Below are 21,207 nucleotides of genomic sequence, written 5' to 3'. Positions count from 1 at the left end.
ATCAAATTGTGGAGCATACATTGTGAAACATCAACTATTAACACTGACTGCGCCCAAGGGTAAACCTTAGTAACTATAAGACCTGAGCAGAAAAATACTAAAGCTAGGGAGAACCAACAGATTCCAGAAGATAATAGGTACTGCAGATGCTGGAGAATTGAGATAACAAGGTGTAGAGCTGGATAAACACAGCAGGCCAAGCAGCATCATAGGAACAGGAAGACTGACGTTGGGTCTAGGCCCGAGAGGTCAGCCTTCCTGCTCCTATGATGCTGCTTGGCCTGCTGTGTTCATCCAGATTTACACCTTGTTATCTCAGATTCCAGAAGACAGCCCATACTTACAAGGAATATTTGCTGCAATTTGATTTTAAAAAAAACACTTTTGAGTGATGCCTTCCATTACTAGATTTTGGAGCTCTGTTGTCACATGCTTTATCTTCCAGGAGGATGTTCCATCAAGAATGTTGGCATCTGCACTCAGTCCTTTCAGTCACTTCCCTCTGCAGAGGACCAAGAAAAGACACCAATTCCAGCTGTATACAGTTACCACATTCATCCTTTATCTAGAGCAGGTTCAAACAATAAAAACAAATCATAACCACTAATACTTATAAATCCTTTGTTCCTGAAGGTGTTGAGTTTCTTGTGTGCCATTGCAACTGTGCCCATATGCTTTGTGCAAGGTAAAGAGACTCTGAGGAATCAGTTGGTGAATCACTCACTTCAGAATTCCTAGTAAGACACAATGAAATGAAAAGCATATAGTTGGAAGCCCTTTAAGACTTCAGAGTTCACTCAGTACGTTTTCACATACCTGGAAGCAGCAAAATGAAAATACACACAATGTAAAATGAACAAGTTGTTGCCCGAACTTTGCAGTATTTTGTCTGAGAGCAGGTGAGCATCCCTATAGGTGACAGTGGCAGTAGTTTCCTCTGACTTATACAACCTGTACTTCATAGGCAGATTGAGTAACCAGTGATGGCAACAAAGATGAAAGTGGCATCAAACTGACTTGCTTCACTTTAACTGCATGTTGATAAAGTGATTGCTCAAAGCCCTTTTAACTTCTGAAAATAAATCAATTACAGCAGTTCATTTGAGCTTTATTGAGCTTATTGTCCTTTCAGAATTACATTTATCTGAGGTGCAAATCTCTAAAGGCTTAGATAGGTAGACTTAGGATGAGTTGTATGAAACATTAAGAACAAGGAGACATGTTAATTTAGAAAGTTTTGTTCTGAAGGAGAGTGATATTGGACACAAATGTTAACATGATTTTTCACTCTAAATATACTGTCAGCCTTTTGAGTTTTTCAAGTACTTTTTTTTATTTAGGTTCATAAAAATGTTTAAAGATATAAATAAACAGTTTAGAAAACAAATAGAAAAGATGAATCTTCGCAGTAAAGATTATGAGAATAAAACTGGATTTTGTTATTATTGAGTGCAGAATGTGGGCAGAGATGGTACATGATGAATGGGCTCCATCTGTATCAGATGATTTTAAGATTCTATAACAATGGAAAATTCAGAGAATGAAGACAACTCTTACCTGTAAGATGAACTTTTAAAGATAAGAAAACTTGCAAAACTTTAGATTCAAAACTTGCTAAGCTTTAGATGCTTAGGTCATTTTGAGCTTCACTTGAGCAGTAAAATGTACAGCATCCACACAAGACATATATATTGTCCAAACTAACAAGCCATACATAAACAATGTTCAGTAAATTTATAATTTGCTTTATTTCTTTTCTTTGCCTTAGTTTATCCTATTTGCACACAAATGGAGTGCTCAAATGGAGCCTGTTACAACTCCAGTCAACACTGTGATGGAAATTTGAACTGCAGGGATGGAACAGATGAAAGCAATTGCAGTACGTTCTCCATTTCTGATGTTTAGATCTGAACTGCCTGACCATACCAAATCATTTGTTAAAATCATTGACATACAGACATAATGAAACACAGTTCGTGTCTGAAACAACTTATTATGCCCTCAGAAAAATGAATAAATTGAATAGCGAAAATGGACCTCATCAAAAAATGTTCTTATCTCCTCAATGAAATATCTAGAATAGGGTGGAACAATGAAAATGAGATTTGGGCAGTTTTTATAACAAGTGGCTGATTCTTTTTATCAGCTATACGCATGGGTATTTGCTACACAATATATGGAAAGTGGGAAAGCTATACGTCCTTTCTATAGCAATGGTAACTTGTATTACGCTACTTTGTCATGGATCTGCAAATACAGGGGGTTCTGCATAACATGTGTTCTGGCAATGCAAATTGGCTTTAACGTGATTGATGAATAGGTGAACATTATTTCTAAAACATGAACTCGTGTTGGCTATAACGCGATTCCGTCAAGTAGGCATTTCGCTGTTTTAAGCCCTTTGCTAATGATACCTACAGTGTATTCATACAATGCTGTGATACTGAGAGTCCCAGAGAAATTCTCCCCATCAGCTTTTGTCAAAACTGAAAAGTAAGAAGCCAGCAGGTTTGTTATCAGGAAAAGTAGGGCGTAGGGGAGAGTGAAAAACACTATACCTAACTTACCTTGAAAGGAAACACTGTGAGGCACAGGATCTGGAGGATCCAGCAGCCTAATAGAGTAATTAGTCAGATCATGGTTGACTTATGTTTCAACTTGATTTTCCCACTTTTGCTCCATTTGCCCCTATACCCTTGTGGTGTGGTGTTAAGATCTCTGAAGGTGTCTAAATTACCATGGCAACATACACATGTATATCTCACAGTCTGGAACTGTGGATAGTGGTGATAGAGTCTCCAATGTTCTTTTAGTCACATGGCTGACTAGGAACCTGTACCAATCTTACAGTCTGCTACCAGCAGTGTTGAAAGAATTTGCTGATTGATACTCAATCTTTTAAATCACATTGTGAATACACCTTCCCTGGCAGTTCTGAGGCAGGACTTGAACCTAGATCTTCTTGCTTACAAGGGCTTACACCTTTCACAACCTCAGGATGTTACAAAGAGCTTGACAGCCACAGGAAGTATTTTTGAAATGCAGTCATTGTAGAAAATACAGCAGCCAATTTTCACACAACACACTCCGACAAGCAACACTATGATAATGACCAGACAGTTTGTCATTGTGTTGCTGACTAAGGGATAAGTATTGACCAGGACACCTGGGTAATTGTTCTGCACTTTTTGGAAATAGTGAGGATAGTTGTGTCAATCTGAGAAGGAGCTGTGAAGTCGCTGTCACAGTCTGACCAACGTGTCTGAACCTGTTGACAATAGTGCTTTGTTACACTTTTTTGAGAGGTTTCCCCCTAGCCCTGCTTTTCCCTTAGGCCCAGTTATTTATGTAGCACAATTTTCTATAACATGATGTTGTGCTGGAACGCAACTATTGCGTTACAACAGAACCTCCTGCAGTCTGTACTGGGGCTTATCATACACATGAACATTGCCCCTAATCTCTCAAACACATCCTGTTTACTTATCACTTCATATTCCTTCATTATTTCACTCAGCATTCTCCTATATTGCAGCATAGATATCTGTTTGCCCCTTGCATTGGTATTTATGAACTGGCCTGATGTGTGTGAGATGAAAAGCTTCAACAAGATGTCTTTTTTCAGAAATGCTCAGATTCTACATGACTGAACAACAATAAAAAAAGATATTGACACTTTGTTTCCAAAAAGTGATTGGATTCCTAACTTTCTGCAACAACTGCAGATTTAATACACTTAGTTCATCCAATCTTATTGGGAATTTTAGCAGTTTTATTGTGATGAACATTTGAATTATGCTACCAAATGCAGAATGAGGATATTCACTGGCTTATTTCCTGAAGCTTGATAATTACGCTTTCATTCTTGACTAATTCCCAATGTTTTGTATTTTAGTGAAATAAAATTCACGTTCGATTAAATCCTTGACAAAACTTTCTATTTCTAGTTTTCTCTTCTCCCTTCCTAAAATTGATGTTTCACCAAAATTGTCATTCTACACTAGTGACAGAGACATTAGACGGTGAGCCTTATCATAGTTTACCCTCAACTCTCAGTCTCACATTACATACTTTTAAAGCAGAGGCTACCAGACAGTGTATAGAGATGTGAATTCAGATACTATTTTCAGTCACATCATACTTCATAGGAGGCATTCTGTCCCTCTGGGCCAGAAAATTCAGCATTGTCTGGGGCCTGATTTTATCAAATACTGCAAGGTCTGACTGGCAATTCACTTACCATTGAGCTGTAGGTTGTAGAACTTTATATCTTAAAAAAATTACTGAAGAATTCTGAAAAGTGTATGAATCTCTATTTATTTTCCTCATTTCTTACTCCAAAACTTTTCCTCATCTCTTTAACTTTTGCAGCTCAGAGATGTAACAGTGGTCAGTTTCAATGTGCCAATGCAGAATGCATCCCAGAGATATTTGTATGCGACCACGATGATGACTGTGGAGATAGAAGTGATGAGCAAAAATGTGGTATTGTATTACTTTTATTTCATTCTGTGTTTTATTGTAACTTACTTTGAAAGTAATGTCGATGTGCTCAGCTTAAACTTCCTCTGAATTAAAAAAAAATTATAGGCTACTTGGATGCTCTACAATTATGGTACTTGAGTAATCTAAGATTTAACTTAATTTATAATTTAATTTTCCTCATTCTGAAAAATGCATCTTACAAACTCACTAATATTGACATGTTGTGGCAAGCATAGTTGTGAGATTGAAACCTGATCGGTATGATGTTTAAGGTAAAGTGTGGGGCTAGATGAACACAGCAGGCTAAGCAGCATCATAGGAGCACAAAAGCTGATGTTTCGGGCCTAGACCCTTCATACTTTTTAATCAATAGAATAACATTTGAAGAGACTCATTTTCAGCATAGGAACAACATTTTTTCACATGAATTTTGTATTTATTGAGATAAGTCAATTTGTATTCAAAAATGAATGCTGGAGCATTAGCAATCATGTCAAGCATAGAAAGGTTGAAATAAAAACACTTATTTTCTCTCTTCCCAATGTTGAGACTTAGAACAGCATCTGCTGCTGCATCAGCCTGTGTCAGGGCATTCTGTGCTATCGAAGTGGTAGAATAATGGGTACGGCGTTGGAATAACATTATGATGCTTCAGAGGCCTGGACGACTTCTGTGAAGAAATCAGTTCGAATTTCAACATGGAAGCTAACAGAATTAAAGTCAAATTAATTAAATAAATCTGGCAAATTAGAATTAGCATTGGCGAATTGAAATGGCAATTTAAAAAATATTTTTTTCACTACCGTCCTTCAGAATACTTACCCGGTCTGACCTCCAGATCCATGGCATTGTGGATGACTTGGAACTGGCCTTTGAAATGGCCTAGTAAACAACTCAGTTGTATAAAAGCACAACAGAAAATTGTATGTGAGTAAGACAGGACAGGTCACCTGGCATCAATCCATAAACTAGACACAACAAAGTACAGGTAACTGCCCAATCAACCCAGCAAGGTTCTCTACAATGAGATCTGGGGACTTGTGTCGATATGGTGAGAGCTTAGTAAGCAGCAGTCTGATGTAGTCATATTCACAGCTGTAAGGTATAATTCAATGTCCAAGGCTCCATTGTAATCATGGGAGGTGGGAGTAGAGCGATACATGCTCAGGATCAAGTGGTTCTGTAAATCCTTAGTATTGACTCTGGATCCATTGATGTCTTATGGTAACAGGTTGAGCTTTGGAAAACAGTTTCAAGTAAATAGACCCAATAGATGATCAATCGTAACCTACCACTGATGTCCTCAGAGACAGATTCCAGTCTTCAGCTCTTTTGATTCACGCTCTGTAATGTTGAGAAATGACTGACCCCAATAGTTATAGCAAAAATTATTGGTTTCAGAACAAAGGATAGTTCTGATTCAACCTTTTACTGTAGATCAGAAGTTTCGGACCAGAGCAGGTAATAATGCTAGAATTTCTTCTCTAAGGGGCTTTAAAGATAGAGATAGTTTTCTTACAACAACCAATAATAATTTTATGATCATCATTACTGATAATAAGTTCTATGTTACAGATTTATAAAAAAATGAACAAATTGAGCCTATGTCCCCAGTGTATTAATAGCCTGGTGATATGATCATCGCATCACCATCTGCCCAGCAATGAAGAAAATTGCCTTCAACAACAAAAACAAAGTTACTGGAAAAGTTCAGCAGGTCTGGCAGCATCTGTGAAGGAGAAAATAGAGTTAACATTCCGGGTCCAGTTCTGAGGAAGGGTCACCGGACCCAAAACGTTAACTGTTTTCTCTTTCACAGATGCTGCCAGACCTGCTGAGCTTTTCCAGCAACTTTGTTTTTGTTCCTGTTTTACGGCATCCGCGGTTCTTTTGGTTTTTAAGAAAATTGCCTTAGTATGCCTGGTCCACAAAAAACAGGAGTGGTCTTATCTGGTCAATTACCATTCCATAATTCTACTCTCAATCATCAACAGTGCCAGAAAGCCATGTCAACAAGACTATCAAAAAATCAAATGATTCATGCTCATCAATAATCTGCTGACTGTAGCTCAGTTTGGTGTCTGCCAGGGCGAGTTAGCTTCAAACCGCTTTACAAAAATGGACAAAAGAGCTGAATTCCAGAAGTGAGATGAGAGTGACATTAAGGCAGCATAGGATCCTATATGGTATCAAGAAGCTCACTTAAAACAAAAGTAAATGAGATTCAGACGAAAAGCTTGCTAATGATTAGAATCATTCCTAGCACAAGTTGTTGTTTTTGGAGCGCAATCATCTTAACCTCAGGACCTTGTTGCACCACTTCTTTCAATGGTTTCCTAGGCCTGACCACCTTCACCTGTAGCATCAATTACCTTATTTCCATCATAAGGTCGGAACCAGGTGCATTTCCTGATGTTTGCACGGTGGTCAGGACAATTCACAATCCCTGAGAAATTGAAGCAGTCCATGTCCACATACAGTAGGCTGTAGATAAAGTTCAGGTTTGGGCTAACACGTGCTAAGCTCCACATTTGCTGCACATGTTGAATCATCAACAGGAGAGAGATGTTCTGGGAGTGTTACTCAAGTCCTCATATCAAAGCCATTCCACTGCCCACAAGGCACATGTCAGGAGTGTAATGGAATAATCTCCACATGCTTGAATGGGTACAGCTCCAACAATTTTCAAAAGTCTTAACTCCAACCAGGACAAAGTTCCTACTGGATTGGTCCCGATCAATCACCTTCAGCATTAATTTCTTTTACCATCAAAGCACAAATGGAGCAGCGTGTATCATCTACAGAGAACCTCAATCAAAACTGTGCACAGTACGTGTGGTGTAGTCTCAAATTATCCTCTCTGTTCGACTGTAAGCAAGACTTCCCTATTTTGTTAATAAATAATAACAGATCTGATCAGATCTCCTGCACCAGTGGTAGTTTGTTTTTATTACCTATTTGTATTCTCCACCTGTCTTGTAATAATGGCCAACATTCCATCTACTTTCCTAACTACTTGCTGTAGCTGCTTGTTTGCTTACTGTGATTCATTTACAAGGACACTCAAACTGCCTTGTACTACAATGGTCATTTGGTCTCTGACTGTTTATATAATATTCTGGTTTTCAATTCTTCCTTCCAAAGTGGACATGAACATGTTCCTACAAAATTTACTCCATCTTTGAAATCTTTCTTCATTCACTTATCCTATCTAAGATCCTGGTGTGTCCTCCTCATAATTTGGTTTTATTTCTGTTATTCTATCTAGGCAGCCCACTTAATTAGCATTCTATCCATCACCTTAAACATTCACTCCCTCTGTGTTCCATCTGCAAAGTACACTGCAGCAACCCATTAACAATAACTTTCAAACTCAAGGTCTATACTATCGCGAAGGACAATGTTAACAGGTGCAAGTGAACAAGTTTTCTTCTAAGTCACACACCTTCCTGACTTGGAAATATATTGCCATTCTCTCATCATTGCTAGACCAAAGCCTTTAAATTCCTTATCTAATGGCATTGTGCTGTACTACACTACTTGGTGGCAGCTTACCATTAACTTCTGAAGGGAATTTAATGACAGGCAACAAGGTGAGGGATGGAGAATACAAGTGGTGAATAAAAGCAAAATACTACAGATGCAAGAGATTTGATTAGAACTGTTGTTATTATTATAAAAACAGGGAAGTCTTACCACATCTGTTCCTGGGGACTTTTGCTTTTCCAACAATGCCCATATCTCACCAATGAATAACAAAATTGTCTGTCAACTGGGGCAGTTTTACTCTGTTGGTCCATGCATAATAAAATCTTATTTAAATTCCTTTCTGAAAGGGCTGATTGTTTCAAAATGTATTTAAAATTAATGGCAAGCCTGTAAAAAATGCACTTAATTCAGGTTATTTCACATTGTGAGATTGAGTCTACTGCTTGCACAGTCTCTGGCCAGGGAAAAATATATGACCAACATCTGATTCTACATAACCAGTTATAAGGAATATATGGGAGTAAACTGAATTGAAAGTTTTCTTTTCTATCCTTTCATCTCCTTCTGCCATTGACAATGTTTGAGAAAGTAGCTGACAGATGCAGTGATTGACATTTCGATGTATGGCAGCTTCTTTTCAATATACATTGATTCAGAGTAATTTTCTATGTAAAACATACATTTGTAGTTAAATTGAATAACAGACCCTGAATCAAGGTAAATATTTACAGGTTGCAACATGCTGTGTTTAGTAATTTCTATTTCCTTTTCTACAGGCAAATGTCAAAAATTAGTAATGTTTATCAAATTCTGTTTTGATGTAAAATACATACTAGTACAGTGAGGGGGCAATATTTTAACATTTAAGGTATGATTACTTTTAATGCTAATAGGGTGATACTTTCCTGTGTTTTACAGTTTATCCAGCCTGCTCAGGAAATTATTTTACCTGCCCCAGCGGCCATTGCATTCACCAGAATTGGCTCTGTGATGGAGATGATGACTGTGGAGATAATGCTGATGAAAAAGGATGTGGTAAGAATGTGGGCAGTCAGTGAGTATATAAAAATTAAAGTAAATGATTGATTGGGATTGGTAAACAGTTGAATGAGAATTCAGAAGTTACCAATTGTGCATACTACCTTGCACATGGAGCGTTTTGATAATAACACAATGGACTTCATTCAGTATTTGACTGATTACATCATTATTGCTGTCATTGGAGCCTGTAGAAAGTATTTGTAGAGAAGATGGGTGTGGGTCTGAGGGATAAACTTCCAAAAAATGTCACCAGACCTGGAACCTGGCAGATTTCACCCACTCTTGGAATTGACTTACAGGGCTTTCAGGTAGGGTGTGAACCTCCATGTGACTTTTTAGAAAGTAAGTGAAACACAAAACTTCTGAATTTAACTTTCTTTCTGGCTTTAATGACAGCGTTGGGTTTCCCTGATACCATTGAACTGCCTCAGGTTCAATGAGATTGATGCAGAACAAGAAGTGCTTTTTTCAGTGAAATGGATAGGATGGGAAGCCTCACTGAAGCTATAACTGAAAGGTTGTTGCTTATAACACTTGTGAACTCTTACAGCTTAATACATGATTTCCAACTTCTTGGTAGTCAGTTCAACCGTCTTACACGTCACACACCTTAAGCTGCATTTCTGTGTTACAACCCTTCTTCCTCTTTGGCATGAGACCAACATGTGCAGTTTTAATGTGCTACTCTGATAAAGTATAAGAGAAGTAGCAACACGTAGAGAATCTGGACCAGTAGTTGTCTTTTCCTCAGCTACAAACCATTCCGCAGATTCAAAGAGCTTGAAGGAACTAAACCCTCTAATACAGCATACACAAGTAGATTAGTTCTCTTAATACAAATGAGAATCAGTGCGTCAGCAAGTTCAGGATTGCACAGCAAGTCATTGCCCACAGCTATAGCCTTTTTACTGAGTAGGAGCTCATAACTGCCAATAGCCACTGAGGTGGCTGTCACAAGGCATTTTCCATGACTCCTCCTTGCTCTCTGCCTCATCCTTGAGATCTGTGTTCTCCTCTGGAACTGTAGAAAGCAGAGAGTTATGAATGCAAGAAATGGATTGAGTGGAATGGATGGTGACTTTGAGGCAGGATACAAAGTGAGTGAGAGGAATGGGTGTAGTTTGAAGGTATGTTGTTTTGAGGAATTCTGTTGCAAAGAAATAATGGCCAAGCCAGAATGTGGGGCTTGGCACCTGAAAGTGTTACACAATTCACCCAACTTCCTGAGGCCTTTGTAAATATTGTAACACATCTCCAAGTTTAAGGGATAAAAGGCCTGCTGTTAACTTCCATTATCAACTACTTCACTAGATCAAGTGACTCATTTTTTCGTCTGCACTTTGTCAAATATCACCTCAATGAAAGTCCTCAGATCACACAGCATGGCCTCCAGATAGAGGTGTGACAAATGACACAACTTTTCCATATTTTCTTCCTGTCCCTGTGGTTACTGAAGTTCTTGAATCAATGTACCTTTTTCCAGGAAACCTTTATTTGACAGATTCAGTGTGTCGTCCTGCCAAACCTCTGACGAGGAAATTTGCAAGTAAGATGCTCATGCTGTCACAGAGTTAAACAGCCCCATCCAAGCACACTTTAATAATAAACAGAGTTTTGGGCACCACCAGTACCTGCAGTTCTATTCTGTTGTGTATGGATCTGTTTTGTCAAGATTCTGCTCATAGAATCAGGAGAAATCATTACATCAATGACTCAGCCCCTTAGGGTTCTACTTCTGAAAATTCAAACACAAATACACTGTAAACACTCGGCTAACGTGCAGCATCTGTGGAGCAGGACACAGATTAACATTGGGCAGAGTCCTGGCGAAGAAGTCCCGGAATGGTGTGAAGGCAGGGGAGTAGTGATGCCAGGATAATGACAAGAAGCTGCATCAGGATGGCTCTCTGCATTTTGGCTGCCTGGAATATTTGCTAACAGCAGGCAGAGACAAAGACTGACCTCTGCATCATAGAGGCGGGAAATCATTTAGACCGCACTGAGGGACAGGAAGAGCAGGTTGCCAGCAGCCATGTTGACAGGCTGTCATTGTACTGGAGGCAACCACTCTGCAGCAGTCTTACAGGCAGTAAGAACCAGAGGCTCCATTTGCTATGTTTTATCGAGAGATGTTCCTGAAACCTGAGGGGCTGGCCTGCTTGATACCTCTGGTTGTTATTTAGTTTCACCCTTACCTGACTCCTAGTTGTCTCCCAGGACTCATCTCTCCTGGTTCAGAGTTACCAGCAATCTGGCAGAGAATATGGTAAGCAGTGGATTGGGTATACATGCTTCACTAAAACTGGGGAGACAAGAATGGGTGCTGTGTTCCCCTTCCAGGAGTCATCTTGTTGCCAGCGTAGACCTCTCAGGTGGTCACTTCACTCCCTTCTGGTGCGTTTTAGGCTCCTCTAAACCTCCAACCCTGATTCCTTGACCCCAGGTTAATCCTCTTTTCATCAGAACCAGCCAGGCACCCTGGTGAAATGAAGTTAACCTGTACCAATTGACCACTGAGTTCCAAATGGGATAAGGGAATTCCTGACTTGAGGATTCCTTGACTTCTGCCATAGTTTCCACATATTCTGAGATGAGCAAAACGCCATGATAAACTGTAATCCTGAAAATCTGCAATTTTAAAAAATTGTGCTTGCAAGTTATGAAGCAAATTAATTGAATACCGTATCTATACTAACCATGTGAATATATTCATATTGTAGTGATTGCACGAGGTCAGCCAGGTAGACCTCAGAGAATATGAGTTCCCTGACTGGGACTGTTAATCTGGTCCAATCAGGGTGCCCTGGTTGACCATGCTGAGAGCTGGCTCTGAGGGAACTGGATCAGTGTCAAGAACTCTCCATGTGTAAATAAAGGGTGACGTGGTGATGGGATAATGACCTCAGTGGAGTTATTTCACATGTATCCCCAGCTTTTTTCTTTGGAGACATGTTATTTCTGGTGCATTTGAGTTTGTTTTTCAGGCTCAGCCTAATTTACATAGTGTATTTTGAGATGGTTCAAATGTTTGCTGAAACCAAGACACGTTTCATGTTGCGGCCCTGCAGATTTCACAAATATATTTCTACTTACATTTTCTGACCAGAAAGGAGGCAACAGGAAGACTGCTTACCAGGTGAATGGACTTGTCCAAACTCCCGGAACTGTATCCCTGTAAGCAAATTATGTGATCAGATCAATGATTGTTCTTTTGGTGAAGATGAAACAAACACCACAACAGGAAACAATTGCAGTGAGTAATCTGAAGAAATGGGGAAAATATTCATCCTTACCGTTTTGGCATTAGTCCAATTGTAGACTTTAAGGTCATAATCATAGTTCAGAAGTTCATAATCAGAAGGTCATAAGAAATAGGATCAGGAGCAGGCCATTCACTCAGTACATTGAGCCTGTCTCTACCTGTCAATAAGATCAGGGCTGATCTGATTACAGCCTTCTCTTCCTCTTTCGGCCCATCTCAAATTCAATTGCTTTTCTAGCCTTTAGAAGATTTTTCTTGCCAAATTGTTTGCAAATCTCCATGGCCACAAGCCTGGATGATCATTTGATTTGGCAGTATTTTACAGCCATTTCTCAGAATTCAGTTCTGCCCCAGATAATATTTTGTGTAAAACAGTGTTTCTCAAACAGCAGTGAGTGTGCCAAATGAATGCAGTGACCTATTTCTCATTAATAACTCAATCATTAGCTTGTTCTGTGTTTTACAATTTGGCAATTAAAAATAATCTCAGCAGAATCAAATACAATTTTTGATGTATTTAAATATTTCCATGAATGACATACAACATTGAAATATGTGTAAATATAAAAATACACTCTTTGGAAAAAGTGAAGTTTTGCTTCTTCTCATGGAGGGAACTGGAGTTTCTGATGAAATAGCATGTAAGTTGCAAAAGGTTGAGAACTGCTGGCATAGCCAAATTTTAAGTTAAATTAACTGCAGTGCTCTCAATTAGACAAGGACAAAACCCATGGAGCTTCTATTCCTAATGCTTGTACAGTAACTTATCCTGGAATGCCATTCAAAATATCATTGGGTTAGGTTTTGCAGTCTTCCACTTTTATATGGCCTGTCACTAGTGATTCGGCGAGGCTTTGTCAGGTAACTGCTGCTTGTAGAACTGTATTCTAGTAAGTATCTTCAGAAACAAAGGGGAGGGACAGAAATTGGAGACTCAATGATTTTAATTTAGATTGCCTTATGTCTGAAAAAAAATTCTGCTAAAAGTATTCTGCCTATCATCTTTATATTAAATCAGTGTATTACAGAATAAATCCATTGTTCAAGTTTGGCTCTCACTTTCGCAGATTTTGTGCATGCTGTTACCTTCTAGATAGTAATCCTCAGTTCTTTAGAAACCCAGTAGATGTTTGTACAAAGTAATGTTCCACTCTCTGCCAGTACATTATAAAAATGAATCATTCACGTTTTAATGTCCATGTAGCTAACTACCGAAAGCCCTATGAATTTGCTGGGACAAATGTAAAGAACTGAGGTCAAGATTTCAGGCTGTACATCTATTACCGTAACGAACAAATTATAATTAACATAAGCTAAAGACCGCTTATATTTAGGCAACTAATGCATCAAACTAATCAAAATGGCTTATTTTGCAATAACCAGCTAACATTAAAATAAAGAGATAACAAGGTGTAGGGCTGGATGAACACAGCAGACCAAGCAGCATCAGAGGAGCAAGAAAGCTGGCATTTTGGGTCTGGACCCTTCTTCAGAAATGGGGGATGGGAAGGGGATTCTGAAATAGAGAGAGAGAGAGAGGGAAGTGGATGGAAGATGGATAAAGGCGAAGATAGGTGGAGAGGACGCAGACAGGTCAAAGAGGTGGGGATGGAGCCAATAAAGGTGAGTGTAGGTGGGGAGTTAGGGTGGGGATAGGTCAGGCCAGGGAGGACGGACTGGTCAAGGAGGCGGGATGAGGCTGGTAGGTAGGAGGTGGGGGTGGACCTTGAGGTGGGAGGAGCAGATAGGTGGGAGGAATGACAGGCAGGTTAGGGAGACAAGGGCGAGTTGGGCTGGTGTTGGGATGCGGTTGGGGGAGGGGAGATTTTGAAGCTTGTGAAATCCACATTGAGGCATTGGGCTGCAGGGTTTCTAAGCAAAATATGAGGTGCTGTTCCTGCAAATATGTAACATTAAGGTTAAGTCTCAGGATATTTCCAGCTTTTTAGTAGCCTCACTTCTCTTTTCCATGCCAGGTCAAATTTTCAGTATCTTTTGATAGCGACTTCCCTCAGCCTGAGTATTCCAGAATTGACTTCCACCATAAAGACACATCTCCCAAATCCTTGTTTCTTAAATCTCCAAAGATGTATTGCCCTTTTGTTTTGAATGTGTGATCAGTTTCTAATTTTGTTAGGCTCTAACACTTCTTTTGCTGTTCTTCACAGCAGTGGCTGTTTTATCATATTCTGTCTCTTTCTGTGTCTTTCTTCAAAAGGCAGTTGTCTCTGTTTTTCTGTTTAGATGTTAAGAGTGTCCTGGATTTTCAACAGGTTTTGGTTAAAGTTTCTTTCCCCATGGCAACCAAATCACATGGGCTGTCTCCAAATAAAGGTTTAGTAGATTCACTATTCACTGTTATCCACATCATTTTGCTTTACCTTAAATTAAAGTAGACTATTAAAAACATAATATTTTGTAAAGTTCAATGTGCATAACAAGGGTTAAGGAAAGTTTAGTTTGCTAAATAAATGCAAGATCACAGATTTTAATTTCTAAAAAAATTCTTGGACGTCTCAAGGAAATTTAGCCTCCTGATTATACGGTTACCAACATGTTCGTATTTTTGGCTTTTTTTAAATTCAGTGCCCCTTAAGTCACATGATATGTTAATCTCCTTTTAGGTGTAATCAACTGTGCTGCTTTAAGCTGTGAATATGCCTGTCATGCTTCCCCATCAGGGGGAGTATGCTATTGTCCATTGGGATTTGTGGTGAACACTGATGGCCGTTCCTGTATTAGTGAGTACTGCAAATACTTCAGGATGTTTTTTCTCGCCCTGCCTGACGTTAATGGTACTGTTTATGCGAGTGTGCAAGGACAATTAAATGCTTTTAAATGTACAGCCAATTGAAAGCCAATAGGCTGATCATCTGGTGTCAATGGCAAAGGCTTTCAATGGTGATTCTTGCAGGATAGTTTATTAGTGTGACAAGGATGTCCACCTAGTATTAGCGTATTTGCAGCTTAAAAGTGGAGGCAAAGGACGAAATGTGATGGAGCAAGCTGGGTATAAAGTGAGGGTATGTTGAAAAAGTCACACATGGCCCTGAAATCCCATTCATATGTGGCTAAAGGAAACTGCAAAGCGTTTACATTTTTGCAAAATTTGAGCACAGCGCATGATTGTACTTCTGTCCTGTCCCTTTTAGCTCAATTAATGGCCTGATAAGCTAATTGGCTTTTATTCAGCATTTCAGCTTCTGCTGTTCTTCTCGGTCAAGCCAAAAGGAACTCCCAACCTGAGAAGCATCAGCAATCCAGCATCGGCAGTCCCCACTATCTCTCCCAATCTGAGAATCTCCTCCCTGGTACTCCATTGTTATTGTTGGAGTGCCCAGGTCTCACAGAAATTTATACTTGGATGGTCAGGATTCGTGATCAGGACCCTGACCTAATTTGTGGTCTGCCGATCAGTCCTGCCTCAACCATGATGAGAGTGAATCAAAAGACCCAAAAGAAATTCAATTCTTTTCTGTTCTCTCTTCATTTAGATTTTAATGAATGTAACATGTGGGGAGCTTGTGACCAGCTGTGTGAAGACCGAATTGGAAGCCATGCATGTTCCTGTGTCGAGGGATATGTTCTAGAGCACCACAAGCACTGCCGAGCAAATTCCTCATGTAAGTTTTGAGCATCAGCTTCTTATTTATTCTTTCAATAAAGACTTTTTTCCTCCCTGTGTCAATCAGGAGAAACATATGATCTTGTTTTTATTTGGTACCTTTCACAACCAATGAAGTGCCTCAGAAGTGAGGTCACTGTTGTAGTAAAGGGAAACACAGCAATTAATTTTTTTTAGTATTGTTGATCACAGGACAAATAATGGCCAAGACATTAAGAGAACGCCCTTGCTGTTTTCTTTTGAATAGTGCTTTAGGGTCTTTCTAGCCTATGACTGAGGCCCTAGTTTTCACTCCCAGATTGAATACGCAGAGATAGGAACACTTCCAGCTTCACAAACTCAAGTTTTAAAAATGATTGAACAAGTCCACAGTTTTGGTCTAGTGATGTTGGGCTGAACTGTTAGTTGATTATTTCCTGGTCTCCCAGGAAGAATAAGCATACTGCTGGATTCTAAGTTGAGCTGCACCAAAAGTCCGCTTTGGGCTTCATAGTTGCATCCAAAAATGAAAAAAAGAAGAATAAAACATAAAACATTCCTCCAGCCCTCACTCCACATACCCTGCTCAAACCCTCAAACTCCTATGCTCCATCCAAGCCATCTAATGCCCGTTAATCATTTCTAATGCCCATTTCTATGCTATCTTATTCATTTCTACCTATCCCTCATACCACATATGCCCCTCTACCCATCCCCCATGGTCCTGGTGCCCCAATGCAAATTTAGTGCTCACCCCTGTAAACTCATGGCTCCAACCATCTACTCTTCCCTCTTCACCTACTATGCCAACTCACCTCCACAAGGACACAGGAGGAAAAGTAATCTTCTGCTACTTAATGATCTAAATTGCAAACTATACTCTGTCAAGAAAAGCCATCTCATTCATAAAAGTACTTTGATATGTCTTGGCAGATTTTACATATCATGGCAGGTTTCAGAACTCCAAGAGTTTAGTGCGCCAATTAGGCCCAATTTCCCACTGTTAAGAATCACAAACGACACCCCCACCATACGATTCTGCATCACATCTGCACATCTTACCTCTCTAAATGTGTAGGCTAGCTATCCAAACCATTACCCCGAAATGTACCTTCCAGGGACTGGGGAGGTGACAACTAACACATTTCCATTTAAGGGGAGGTGGTGATGCAGTGGTAGTGACACTGGATTAGTAATCTAGAATCCCTGGTTAATAGTGTTCTGGAGACATGGATTCAAAATCCACCATGGAAGATGGCAAAATTTTAAACTAGCAATAATCTAGCTTATTGGTGACTATATGACCACTATTGATTTTCATATAAACCTGTTTGGCTCACTCATGTCCTTTTACAAAGGAAATCTGCCATCCTTACTTGAGCTAGCCTACATATGACAGCAGTGTGGTTGACTCTTAAATACATTTTGCTCATTAGGGATGGACAAAAATAAGTTGGTTGTGGGGGTGGCACGGTGGCTCAGTGGTTATGGGGGTGGCACAATGGCTCAGTGGTTAGCACTACTGTCTCACAGTGCCAAGGACACAGGTTCAATTTCATCCTTGGGTGACTGTCTGCGAGGAGTTTGCACATTCTCCCTGTGGGTTTCCTATGGGTGCTCCGGTTTCCTCCCACAGTTCGAAGATGTGTAGCGTAGGTGGATTGGCTACGCTAAATTGCCTACAGAGCCCAGGGTGTTAAGGTTAAGTGGCTTAGACATAGGAAATCAGGAGTAGGATAATGGGTCTGGGGGGAGGGGGAGGGATCCTCTTCAGAGGGGTGGTGTGGACGTGTTGGTCGGAATGGCCTGTTTCTAAACTGTAGGGATTCTATGATCTATGATCTATGAGGTGAGTGATGACCTCATTCATGGATGAGTTTTAAAAAAGGTGCTTGTACAGCTCCTGAAGATTTTAACCAGGAAATTTCAGTATTGTAATTACTGAATTTCAGACCTTAATCTCAGAGTTAAATTTAACAATCAACATAATGGATGCTATTGTAGGAACCAATGTATTCCCCCCACCCACAATCCCAATTAGTATTTTATGAATTTATCTGGCCTTCAGCAAGAGATTCCACAATATTTGCTAAAAAACTCATTATTATGGTGATTCAATTTTTTTTTCAATCTTAGCTGAGTATTCATTTGTTAAAAAATTAAACTGGTTATGTTAACCTTTGCACCCTCCTTTCTCCTTGCCCCATCCTTGTAGCCTTTAGTACAACTAGTTTTTGCAGCTTTGGATGTTTATTCATACCACTGTCATCTAGGTTCTGGATTCTGACATATGCTGTTTCTTAGAGGGATTAAAAGACCATCCATGACTTCTAGGCATCACTCATCTACTCCATTCTGCTATCTTGCAGATTGATGGAAGGAATAACACTGAAAACTAATATATACCTTTGCAGTGATTGCAGATCAGTGAACATTGTAAAACGAATACCCTCCTTATTGCTAAAGTTGCTGGTTCACCTTCTCATGCCTTAATGTCTACATGAATGCATAAGGGAAGTCAGCCATCTTTATGTCATGCAGATACATAGTTTCTTGAAAGGGACTAATTCAGTTTAGAAAACCTGGTCGACATGGATGAATGGGCTAAAGGATCTGTTTCTGTGCTGTATAGCCTCAAGTGGAAAATGTAAATTAAAAAGAACTACGTAAGCCATTGGAGCAACAGTGTAGAGTTTTATGACAGCCACATGAAATTGTTTGATAAAATTAAAACTTAAAATTCACATTGTGGACTTTTTAAATATAATTCACATTACTTTGGGTTGCTTGGATGGGTTCATTGGATGATTTTCTTTTTGTATCATCAGCATCTGTTTGTTGACTGTCAGTTTAATGAATTAAATGCAATGCTCATAAACAAGTGTTCATGTCTGTGGTATTTCAACAAGTTCTGATTATTAGGAAATGAACAGTTTAAATGATAAAAGCTACAAGACAATTTCAAGTCTGTCTTTATGAAAATAGAGTTCTCAGAATCTCTGATGTAATTTGGTCAGCAATAAAATCACAACCAAGAATGAAAATGTGGTTACATAAAATTGAATTAGCAGGAACTCAGACTGCCTCTTTATTGAACTTAACCAGCCCCTTCAAATGAGCCAATAACAATACTAATTATAGGAAGAATGTGACTTTTTGTGCATTTCCTGTTCACTTGTTATGAAGCCTGTCCACAGATGCTTATTAAAAATTGAAATATATTGCAGCATCTGTGACTATGGCTAGGGCCATGACACAATAAACGGTAAGCATTATTTCTTAAATTTGGATTAGCATAGCTGAAACATATTTTGGAACGCTTCAAGCATTTAATGTAAAATTACTTCCTGCCTTTTAGATGGAATTCCATCCATTATCTTCTCAAATGGTCGTGATTTGCTGATTGCTGATGTTCATGGAAAGAATGTACGGATTCTTGTACAGTCTCGCAATCGTGGCATTGTTGTTGGTGTGGATTTTCACTACTATCTGGACAAAATCTTTTGGACCGATACCATGCAGAATAAGGTCGGTAACCTTTCCAAAAGTGGGCACAGAATCAATGTCTTGGGAAATATGAACTTGTGTTGAAAGCTGTTTGACACCATGCATATTGTGTTTCTAAATTCTGATTTCCCAAAGGTATTTTACTGTTGATAACCTGTTGCTAATATGCTTACTTTTACCTGATTAAACCTATTATATTCCAAATGAAGTACATTGTTTAATGTGGGAATTATGCTGGTGACAGTGAATTCCTGTGGACAATTGCAAAGTGCTGAAAAATTCAAATCTGAGAAAGGCTAGCTGTCCTGAGCATCCTTGTATCTAACTCCACTAAACCCTTTATTTGCCTTTTTGCTCATCAAACAATGAACTTTTCCTCACTTTAGATAACAAGGTGTAGAACTGGATGAACACAGCAGGCTAAGCAGCATCATAGGATCAGGAAAGCTGATGTTTCGTGCCTAGGCCCTTCTTCAGAAATGGGGGAGGGGAAGGAGGTTCTGAAATAAATAAGGATAGAGGTGGAGGCGGATAGAAGCTGGATAGAGGAGAAGATAGGTGGAGAGGAGACAGACCGGTTAAAGAGGTGGGGATGGAGCCAATAAAGGTGAGTGTTGGTGGGGAGGTAGGGAGGGGATAGGTCAGTCCAGGGAGGACGGACAGGTCAAGGGGGCGGGGTGAGGCTAGTAGGTAGGAGATGGGGGTGGAACTTGAGGTGGAAGGAGGGGATAGGTGGAAGGACAGGTTAGGGAGGCAGGCATGAGCTGGACTGGTTTTGGGATGCGGGGTTGGGGGGGAGGGGAGATTTTGAAGCAGGTGAAGTCCACATTGATACCATTAGGCTGCAGGGTTCCCAAGCGGAATATGAGGTGCTGATCCTGCAACCTTCGGGTGGCATTGTCTCAGTCACAGTGTGGAATGATAAATTCTTTGGAGAGCACCTACTTTGATGCCAACTGATCGAAGCAATTAGGACACTTAATAATTAGAGGAGGAGTTGCAACAGCTGTAAATAGACTATGAAAGCATCAAGAGAGATGCCCCCCCACCCCCCGCAACAATCTAATACTCCTGTAGCCAAAGAATCGTGGGGCCAGTTTACAAAGGCCTCTTCTATTTGCTTTTAAGTATCTACTATCCACACCTATTACCCAATGAGAGTCGGACTGGTCAGTTTAAACTTCTAATGAAAAATAACTGAGTAATAGCACCCAAAAATACAAATCCCCTTAATACAGAATAGTATCTATTACATAAATGCAATGTTCATGTATTCTGTGTTTCTGTTTGACATCAAATCTGCATGTAAAATTGTACAAATTAATCAAAATGATTTGAAAGGCTTATATTTGGACTATTTAACTTGGTTTTCTCGGTTTATTAGGTGTTCTCTGTAGATCACAGTGGCTCTAGAATCCAACAAATTTTGAATGTTTCCATTGACTCTCCTGAAAACATAGCAGTGGACTGGGTGAACAATAAATTGTATGTGGTGGAGACGAGCATTAGCCGAATTGAAGTAGTAGATCTGAATGGAAGTAATCGAATAACACTGATAGCAGAAAACCTGGGAAACCCTCGAGGCATTGCTGTTGACCCCACTGTAGGGTAAGAGCCAATATAATTATTTTGTAGTTAGTAAGAACTGCAGAGGCTGGACTCAGAGCCAACTATAATTATTTGTATTCTGAAACAAATCCTTAATTATCTGTCTTTGGGAAGTAACCAAATATGTTGCATTAACCTGGTTTGCTTCCACTATCACAACCATGGTGGCGAGGATGGCTAATGTTTATATCAGCTTAATAAATTGGAAGTG

General features: G+C 39.5%; 1 protein-coding gene across 3 annotated transcripts in view; it reads left to right on the top strand.

The window, feature by feature from the left end:
• Positions 1-21,207, top strand: part of lrp2a (low density lipoprotein receptor-related protein 2a) — a 313,171-nt gene that overhangs the window by 81,894 nt on the left and 210,070 nt on the right. For all 3 annotated transcript variants that reach the window (XM_059647356.1, XM_059647357.1, XM_059647358.1), the window contains 8 exons: positions 1,769-1,879; positions 4,372-4,485; positions 8,893-9,009; positions 12,122-12,268; positions 14,902-15,018; positions 15,772-15,900; positions 19,240-19,409; positions 20,773-20,996. In XM_059647356.1, the coding sequence (XP_059503339.1) occupies positions 1,769-1,879; positions 4,372-4,485; positions 8,893-9,009; positions 12,122-12,268; positions 14,902-15,018; positions 15,772-15,900; positions 19,240-19,409; positions 20,773-20,996 (1,129 nt within the window). The remainder of the gene's footprint in view (positions 1-1,768; positions 1,880-4,371; positions 4,486-8,892; positions 9,010-12,121; positions 12,269-14,901; positions 15,019-15,771; positions 15,901-19,239; positions 19,410-20,772; positions 20,997-21,207) is intronic.

Source organism: Stegostoma tigrinum, chromosome 7 (genome assembly GCF_030684315.1).
Source record: "Stegostoma tigrinum isolate sSteTig4 chromosome 7, sSteTig4.hap1, whole genome shotgun sequence".
In the NCBI taxonomy this organism is placed as follows: domain Eukaryota; kingdom Metazoa; phylum Chordata; class Chondrichthyes; order Orectolobiformes; family Stegostomatidae; genus Stegostoma; species Stegostoma tigrinum.
The sequence above is the reverse complement of the archived record's forward strand: the minus strand, read 5'-3'. Positions and strand labels throughout refer to the sequence as shown.